This window comes from Natator depressus, chromosome 7, assembly GCF_965152275.1.
Source record: "Natator depressus isolate rNatDep1 chromosome 7, rNatDep2.hap1, whole genome shotgun sequence".
In the NCBI taxonomy this organism is placed as follows: Eukaryota; Metazoa; Chordata; order Testudines; family Cheloniidae; genus Natator; species Natator depressus.
Window position 1 is genome coordinate 33296199 of NC_134240.1, and position 9805 is coordinate 33306003.

General features: G+C 53.9%; 1 protein-coding gene across 1 annotated transcript; it reads right to left on the minus strand.

Moving 5' to 3' along the window:
- Positions 1 to 3210: 3210 nt before the first annotated feature.
- Positions 3211 to 8664, minus strand: TMEM179B (transmembrane protein 179B). Its single transcript, XM_074959794.1, has 5 exons — positions 8543 to 8664; positions 5636 to 5823; positions 5411 to 5545; positions 5055 to 5133; positions 3211 to 4472 (listed from the first exon to the last, which is right to left on the minus strand). The coding sequence occupies exons 1-5, from the start codon at positions 8636 to 8638 to the stop codon at positions 4314 to 4316; spliced, it is 657 nt and encodes a 218-aa protein (XP_074815895.1). The 5' UTR covers positions 8639 to 8664; the 3' UTR covers positions 3211 to 4313.
- Between the last annotated feature and the right edge of the window lie 1141 nt (positions 8665 to 9805).

A 9805-nucleotide genomic window follows, 5' to 3' on the forward strand; every position in this document is an offset into this window, starting at 1 on the left:
AAGGCCCAATTTATAACCTGCCAAAACATCCCTGTAATCAACAAGAACAAAGGTCCCCTCCCAGGTTCTGCACCTCCATGTTTGAAGCACATGTGGGTAAGGCAGCTGTCAGTCCCAGCAGCCAAGGGGACTTCTCTCTGGTCCCTGCCATTCTTGACTCCTCCATGGGACAGTTGGTTTCAAGAGAGAGTCTTTTATTAATTCCTCCCCATCCTCCACTTGCAGTCATCTGAATTCAGCCAAGAGCTGGTAACTGGGATGCCTCTAACAGAGCCACCGTTCAGCCAGAGCCAGCCACAGCTTGTGAGGAGCTGCAGATCTGTGGCTGATTTGTGCACCGTGTGGACATTTGAGATGAATTCAGAGATTCCAAGGCCAGAATTGACCATTCTGCTCATACAGTCTGATCTCCCTCCCTCAGGGAACGGATGGGTAGGATCCCCTGGGGGACTAACCTGAAGGGGAAAGGAGTCCAGGAGAGCTGGCTGTATTTCAAGGAATCCCTGTTGAGGTTACAGGGACAAACCATCCCGATGAGTCGAAAGAATAGTAAATATGGCAGGCGACCAGCTTGGCTTCACGGTGAAATCCTAGCGGATCTTAAACATAAAAAAGAAGCTTACAAGAAGTGGAAGGTTGGACATATGACCAGGGAAGAGTATAAAAATATTGCTCGGGCATGTAGGAATGAAATCAGGAGGGCCAAATCGCACCTGGAGCTGCAGCTAGCAAGAGATGTCAAGAGTAACAAGAAGGGTTTCTTCAGGTATGTTGGCAACAAGAAGAAAGCCAAGGAAAGTGTGGGCCCCTTACTGAATGAGGGAGCCAACCTAGTGACAGAGGATGTGGAAAAAGCTAATGTGCTCAATGCTTTTTTTGCCTCTTGTCTTCACTAACAAGGACAGCTCCCATACTGCTGCGCTGGGCATCACAATATGGGGAGTAGATGGCCAGCCCTCTGTGGAGAAAGAGGTGGTTAGGGACTATTTAGAAAAGCTGGACGTGCACAAGTCCATGGGGCCGGATGAGTTGCATCCGAGAGTGCTAAAGGAATTGGCGGCTGTGATTGCAGAGCCATTGGCCATTATCTTTGAAAACTCGTGGCGAACGGGGGAAGTCCCAGATGACTGGAAAAAGGCTAATGTAGTGCCAATCTTTAAAAAAGGGAAGGAGGAGGATCCTGGGAGCTACAGGCCAGTCAGCCTCACCTCGGTCCCCGGAAAAATCATGGAGCAGGTCCTCAAAGAATCAATTCTGAAGCACTTACATGAGAGGAAAGTGATCAGGAACAGTCAGCATGGATTCACCAAGGGTAGGTCATGCCTGACTAATCTAATCGCCTTCTATGATGAGATTACTGGTTCTGTGGATGAAGGGAAAGCAGTGGATGTATTGTTTCTTGACTTTAGCAAAGCTTTTGACACGGTCTCCCACAGTATTCTTGTCAGCAAGTTAAAGGAGTATGGGCTGGATGAATGCACTATAAGGTGGGTAGAAAGTTGGCTAGATTGTCGGGCTCAACGGGTAGTGATCAATGGCTCCATGTCTAGTTGGCAGCCGGTGTCAAGTGGAGCGCCCCAGGGGTCGGTCCTGGGGCCGGTTTTGTTCAATATCTTCATAAATGATCTGGAGGATGGTGTGGATTGCACTCTCAGCAAATTTGCGGATGATACTAAACTGGGAGGAGCGGCAGATACGCTGGAGGGCAGGGATAGGATACAGAGGGACCTAGACAAATTGGAGGATTGGGCCAAAAGAAATCTGATGAGGTTCAATAAGGATAAGTGCAGGGTCCTGCACTTAGGACGGAAGAACCCAATGCACAGCTACAGACTAGGGACAGAATGGCTAGGCAGCAGTTCTGCGGAGAAGGACCTAGGGGTGACAGTGGACGAGAAGCTGGATATGAGTCAGCAGTGTGCCCTTGTTGCCAAGGCCAATGGCATTTTGGGATGTATAAGTAGGGGCATAGCGAGCAGATCGAGGGACGTGATCGTTCCCCTCTATTCGACATTGGTGAGGCCTCATCTGGAGTACTGTGTCCAGTTTTGGGCCCCACACTACAAGAAGGATGTGGATAAATTGGAGAGAGTCCAGCGAAGGGCAACAAAAATGATTAGGGGTCTGGAACACATGACTTATGAGGAGAGGCTGAGGGAACTGGGATTGTGTAGTCTGCAGAAGAGAAGAATGAGGGGGGATTTGATAGCTGCTTTCAACTACCTGAGAGGTGGTTCCAGAGAGGATGGTTCTAGACTATTCTCAGTGGTAGAAGAGGACAGGACAAGGAGTATTGGTCTCAAGTTGCAGTGGGGGAGGTTTAGGTTGGATATTAGGAAAAACTTTTTCACTAGGAGGGTGGTGAAACACTGGAATGCCTTACCTAGGGAGGTGGTAGAATCTCCTTCCTTAGAAGTTTTTAAGGTCAGGCTTGACAAAGCCCTGGCTGGGATGATTTAATTGGGGATTGGTCCTGCTTTGAGCAGGGGGTTGGACTAGATGACCTCCTGAGGTCCCTTCCAACCCTGATATTCTATGATCTCCTGCGTAACATGGGCCAGAGCATTTCACCAGTGGTTTTTTACATCTGGCCCATCACTTCTGGCTGGGCTAGAGCACAAATTGTAGAGAGAGACACCCAGATGCGATGTAAACACTCCAAGTGATGGTGGATCCATCGAATTCCTAGGTCAGTTGTTCTGACGGCTAATTACCCCCTAAAAAATCTGCACTTTTTCCAGCCTGAATTTTTCCATCTGTAGCTTCCAACCATTGGATCTCGTTCTGCCTTTGCCTGTGAGAGCAAAGAGCCCTCTCCCATCAGAAATCCTCTTGCCATGTAGATACTTATAGACCGTGACTTCACAGTCACCTCTTAACCTTCTGTTCATTAAGCTACACGGCTTGAGCTTCTCTGGTCTCTTACTGTATGGCAGGTTTTTCAGACCTCACATGATTCTGGTGGCTCTTTCCTGAACCCTTTCCAATGTGTCCTAGCACAGCATCTCCCAGCCACATGCAGGCTTGGCTTAGCCCTACTTTCGGGGTGAAGCTTGAGGAAATCAGAGCCTGCAATGGAAGGGCTTCTTAGTATTTAAAATGAGGGAGAGGGTCTAGCCCCCCACTTGCTATTCCCCGAGGCAGGAGGGGTGGGGAGGGAGGGGGAGTGTTCCGGGAAGACGAAATGGCCTCTGCACAAGCTGATCTGGTGAAAATCATCCTTTTAATAACAAGGTTTAGTACAAAATGAAAAGGCACAAGAAATGGGCCCAGTTCCACATACAATAACGGTGCAAGGTTTAGTGCGAGGAGATCCCGACCCCTGAGCAGGAGGGGGTCTGCAGAGGCATTTAGGCATGAATGGGCCCTTCCCTCTTGCTCTGGTCGTCATACACCCTGTGGAAGGCACTTGATGGCCCAGCAGGATTGCTGCACTTAGGCAGCTGGCATTCTCTCTTTGGCTCCTGAAATGAGGTGCCCTCTCGCTGAGAGGGTATGGCAACCAGCTTTGGACAATCAGACACCCACCCGTTGGCACTTGTGTTTCAAGGGCTTCCCCTGGCCCCACATCCTGTAACTAGTGTCACGGTGGCGCTGCTGGGGCTTGTCTCTCCCACCCAGGCAGGGGCCCGCTCCAAGCCCTCCTTTCCCCACTCCCCAAGAAGAAATGCTCTGCCTCCAGTGAGCTAGTTCTGTGATTACACATGCCCAGCTGGGATGGGCTCATGCACTCCCAGTGTCTCTGGTATCTAAGGCAGATGCACCCCATGGTCTTACATAAAGCCCATCATACTGACATCAGACAGCTTCGGGGGAGTGGGGATTGGATGTGGCTGCCGGAGTCCCCCAGATCCAAGGATTACGAAACCTGCAGTGTCGACAGAGGGTTCCGGTGGGGACGTCAAGGAGCGCTGCACAGCTCATGTCTGTGCTGAGATCCTCTCATATCCAGAACCCCCCGCCCCCCGTAGCGTGCCTGCGTGCGAGGTGAACCCTAGCCCTGGCCCACCCCCTCTGTAGGGGTGGAGGTGGGAGTAGACATGTACTGGAGGTTGGGACTGTGAGTGGGATCACACCAGACAGCCAGGATCATTGGCTTCCTTCACTATCGAGAACCAGAACGGCCAAAGGATGACAAGCAGAGCACCCTTGAAGCCAGAGGAAAGGCACTGGGGTTGGGGGGATGGGAAATGCTTCCAGCCCTCTTCTCTCCCCCCTTGTATGCTCTCTCTCTCTCTCTCACACACACACACACACACACACACACACTCCCCCCTTGTCCAAACTGAGGCTGCTTGTCCCTCCCGGTCTCCTCACGACCTCTGTGGCCGGGCACCAAAGATGGCGTCTGTCTCGGAGCTCCACTCGGGGTCGTTGCGCTGCAGGAGCTGGAATGGGGCTTCCCGTCTGCGCTGCACGAGCAACAGGACCAGCAGCAGACACCAGAAAAAGAAATTCACCCAGGCGGCCGCCTGTCGGAGTGGGGAGAATCGCATGCAGCAGGGGGTTGGTGAAGCACGGCTGTGTATCGCCCTCCCTGCTGTCTCCCTCAGACCCTTCCTCCAAAGCCCCCGCCCCAGGAAGAGGTGGACAGACCATTGGCTCGTCCAGCTGTCTGTCCTGCCTGCTGCTTCATCAGCAAACACCTGGCTGTACCACTCCTGGCCCACGTGGGGTGGGATTCCCTCCTTCCCCGAAGCATGAGGGTGTTCGACTTCGTTCTTAGCTCACCTACAAACACCAGGGGCCGCCAAGATACTAAACCCGGCTGCCTGGAGTCCCCCAGGCTGACTGCACTGCAGCAAGCGGAATTTCCTCACGCTAATTGTAAAGGGACTGGCTGTTAATTGGATGCAGCCCACCTTCTTCCCTGCCCCCATGATCTCCTCTAATGGGACGGGGCCCAAACCAGGGGCTTGAGAATAATGGCTCTCACAAGGCGCTCAAGCTGTGTTGGTGCTGCTGCGCTTCCACGTTTACACAGCCCTCCTTGAAAATCTTGGGGGCAGGAGTTCGCTGTTCCCCCCGCCCCCCGCCCCAGAGTTAATTCTCACCTCAGCACTGTAGAGATTGTCGTAGAACCTCGCTGCATTATACTGTGGGGACCACTTTACATGCTGGGCCTCTTGGCAGCTAGAGTGGAGTTAAGAGAGGACAGAGCACAGATTAGCTGGAGAACCAGAGGAGGAGAAATCCCACAGGAATCGATCCCCCCCGCCCCTCCGTGCTGGACCTTTGCACCAAGTCAGAGCCTGTGGCTGCTGGGAAAGTATTGAGCAGGGGGTTGGACTAGATGACCTCCTGAGGTCCCTTCCAACCCTGATATTCTATGATGCGATCCTGCTGGGGCAGGGAGTCCCTCTGGACATGGGGAGTGCAGTCCTCCCCTGAGAGAGAGAAGCCCACCTACCTTTTCACAAGTTTGGTTTGGAGGATGGATGAGCACAGAGTGTCCATCCCAACCCGGAGGATGCAGGCCGAGACCAGCAGGAAGAAGAGGATCACAGCAGAGACTGCCAGGTTCACAGTGAGCCAGGTGTGATCCCTGGAATGGGATGGGGGAAGAGATCAGTGGGACCAGCCGGTGGGACTGACTGGCTCTAACTCCCCACCCCCCTATGTGCCCTCTGCTCACCACCGCCTCTCGTCCATGCAGCAGCTGTAGATGCCATAAAGCAGCACTGCGAAGCAGTACACCGCGATGAGGATGGAGATGGCGGCGACGAAGTAACAGAGGGAGATGTTGCTGAAGTGAGACAGAGCGAGGGCCGAAATATTCTTGTCTACGGACCCATAGAGGATACACTGGCCACCAAACTCCCCCTGGGAACGAGAGAACAGAGACGGCCTTCATGGGGGGCAGATTCCACAGCACAGGGGACATGGACACTCCCATTCAGCAGCATCTCCATTGTTTTATAGCAAGGCATTGAGGCCGTGCCTAGTCCCTGACCAAGATTGGCAGGGGGGAAGAGGGCGGGACTCCACCAGCATCTGTCTTTAAGATGCCTGTATGCCCCTTGGGGAACTGAGGCCCAGCTCTCCAAAGGTATTTAGGCACCTCACTCCCATGGGAAGGACTGTCCTCCCCAGGGGAGTTAGTTGCTTAAATACTTTTGAGGATCTGGGCCAGAGACCCAAGGCGTATGGTGTACCTGTCGTCTGGCTGGCACACCTGCAGTCACACATTTGCCCAGCCCCACACGCGCCATACCCAGCCTATCTCCACGCTGGCGCTGCAGCTGTGTGTGTTTTGCGCTAGGATTTCTGGGGTGTGTCCCAGGGCCCTTAGCACCTGAAGCTGCTCTAGAAACTGGTTTGTGGTGTATTGTGGGAGAACTTGTCTGTCCTTCCCAGACCCCTGTGTGAAAGTGGTTTCAGCCTGTCACTGAGCCACAGGATCATGCTAAGCCCCCTGCTTTGGAAGTCTCTAGGAGGAGCCCCTTCAGTGTGTCAGACCCCCTAAGGGTCTCCCTTCCTCCAGGATAAGCCATGCAGCTTCACCTCCTCCTTTGACTGGACCGCTGGGCCTCCAGCTTCACACCATTAGCTCTGTTCAGCGAGTCCCTGATAGAGACTTGTCCACTCCTCAGGGATTAGTGCACCTTGCCAAGCATCTGTAGTTACACCAAACAGCATCACAACAGTCAGGTTTATTCGTTCACTGACACACAGCATAGGAAGCCCTTTGGGTAGCACAGAGACCTGAAGGTTAGAGCACAGTCCATTCGGGTTAGCCCAGAGCCCAGCCAAGCTGGAGTCAATCCCTTGGTGCAAGCTGTCTGTCACCGCATTTGATCTCCTTGGTCAGGCTCCAGGTGAGCCCTGACTCCTTCCAGCAGCCCACTCTTATCTCCCAGTCTTCACACCTTCCTGCTCCCTTATTCTCCTTCTGGGGAAGGCTGCTCTGCCTCCCTGCCGAGGAAGTGTGGAAATCCCTGTCCCTTGAGGTCTTTGGTTGCTAGGCACCAATGTCCAGGTGATTGGATTTGCCATTGTCTTCTCAAATGCTCTATTGATATGGGGGCCCAAGCCCCAGGCAGCTAGCCAACACCCACATCTCCTAGCCTGAGCTGAGAGCAAACGTTCCCTTTCTACCCCCACTGGGGAACAGTGCAGCACACTGGAGAAACTGAGGCAGACAGGACTCATAGAAATATTACAAAATAGTCCTACTTTGTCTCAGTTTGCTACAGTTTTGCTGAGGCACTTGTGTCTCGGCACTTCCTCCCTCTGCCCATTCCAACTCGGGGACGCACTACGGAGCCGTTGGAGGAGACATAAGTAACTCATAGGTCACATTAGAGGCTGGTGGTGGAGCAAGGTGTGTAACCAAGTCTCATGCTAGCTGGGCCATCTGCCTGCCCTTCCTCTCTGCAGTAGCCATGCTGGGAGCAGAGAGCTGGGGCATTTTACCATCAAGTTCTTTAACCCTGGAGAGTGATCACTTTAGATAAGCTATTACCAGCAGGAGAGTGGAGTGGGAGGAGGTATTGTTTCATGGTCTCTGTGTATATAATATCTTCTGCAATTTCCACAGTATGCATCCAATGAAGTGAGCTGTAGCTCACGAAAGCTTATGCTCAAATAAATTGGTTAGTCTCTAAGGTGCCACAAGTACTCCTTTTCTTTTAACCCTGCCTGAAGCAGGTCTAGGTTCAATTGGCAGTACCCAGTCTGGCTAGCTCCTCCCAAGCCCCTGAGCGCTGCTGGGGGAGAATTTGCTCCGATCCTCAGTGGAGACCAGGCCTGAGAGCCTCACAGCTTGGCTCTGTCACTTGCCTTCGAAGCTCTTAGGGCCAGGACTGAGGACTTCCTGTGTGGATGTGGAGCCGGATAGGTGCAGCCAAATAGCAAATACAGTAATGGCTTCTCTGGGGCTGAATGGGAGGGGGAAGAACAGCAGTGGGAAACCAGTGTCTGTGTCCTGAGAGACACAGAACCCAGTGCCCAGAGGGGAGGGTGGGGCCTGTGTGTGCACAGGGAGGGGTGTGTGTACGTAGGCGGGGCAGGAAGGAAACTTAATGCTGGAGCTTTCCTGCCTCTCCAAGGGCCTCAGCTGACTCACATTAGCTCCAGGGCTGTGCAGCTCACATGACAGGGCAATGCTTCCCGCACCACCTGGCAGGTAGTGATGAGTCTTCCCAGGGCTTTTAATTACCCCCTGCCCCGCTCGGCACCCCGTGCAGCTAGTTAGTGGCCACTAGCTGTCCAGGGATGGACGGTTTAAAGCGGTGGAGGTGGTGGGATAGAACCAAGGGGCAGGAGCGGGTTGTGCGCTGAGAGATGCACGGGGCGGCAGGAGAGAAACCGCTGGGTGTAATGGGTGGGGATGCTGCAGATTGCGGGTGTTTTGGGGGCAGTCAGACTAGTGGGGGGCGCTGCTACGGCTTGTGGACACGGAGACACCACAGCCATGGGCGGGGTGCACACTGGGGCCGGGTGTTTCCCTTGCCTTTTTCCACCGGGGGAGCTTTCACCCAGCCCCTGCTTCCCTCTCCCGCGCGCCCCTTCCCGGACAGACCCCCCGCCGGGCAGGTACCTGGGTGACAGTCAGGGCCGAGGCGCAGACAACCCCGCAGAGGAAGGCAGCTCCATACAGGGCCAGTTCCCCCAGCTGCAGCGCGGACACCGCCATGTTCCCCTCGGCCAGTCCAGGGCCCGAAGTCCCAATCCCCGCCCCCTGGGAGATCCGCCCCCGGCAGCCTGGGGAGGCTCCAGCGGGACGCTGTGTGTGTTGGAGGCCCGCTCACGTGTTGTCCCTCCCCCGCCCCCATTTCTGTGCTGAAATGAGCCTGTCCCTTCACCCGCCCCCAGTTAGTACCGCGAGAGAGAACCCTGCTCCCAGCAACACCTGACCCCGCCGCTGTGTGCTGGGCTAACACACAACTCCACCCCTGTGGTGTGCACAGCATGGAGCCTGTCACCCTCCATTGCACCAGGCGCTGTACAGTACAGGCAACCTAGAGCGGGTTACCCGCAGCCTCAGGCCTTACCACGCAGCTGGAGGGCTTGGAACGCCTGAACGCCACTGATTTCCACACCCGCCCCTGCCAAGCACAAGGGGCTCCGGCCTCTGGGCAGCAGGCATCCTAGATCAGCTCAAGAGGCCTAATCCCGAGCACATGCTGCCCACATGTAAACCATTCCGTGTGAGAGCCTCTGGAAAGGCTCCCCTGCAATTATTCTTCCTCTGTAAATCATGTAAGTCACAACCAAGTGCTCCAATACACCCCCTTGGGTAGGAATCAGTTGCCATCTTCACTAACAATCCTTGTCCTGCACTCATTACCACAGTACCTGAACGCCCCCCCATCAGTGCATTAAGCACCGTGACGGACATTTGTTCTCATCCTCTCGCTAGCAGAAACGTGTGAAGGGTTTGGATTGTTTTCTAGCAATCTATGAGATAGAGATGGCAGGGTCAGAGGAGCATGGAGTGGTAAGGTTTGTTCTGGTCTTTAGTTCCCATGCCACAATCCTGGGGTGGCTCAGCTTCCCTTACGCTGATCCCCTGATATTTCTCAGTTGTAAAAGATCCATTTGTGTTTGGTCAAATTCCTAGCATTGGCCGTATACACAGAGTTCCAGCTGCAAAGGTGCTTGGTCCATTGATTTCACCAACCTCACTGTGAGTGCTGGGGGATTGGGCTAGTGCCCTCTCTTGGAAGGTAAACTAATAGCTAACCTTGAACAAATGACTTGTTTTCTATTGGTTTCATATTGCTGCCCATCATCTTCCCATGTGAGCACTTTCTCGTTCCTCCTTTGGAGAGAAATAAGCCCTGGAGTACTGGGGTGGAAG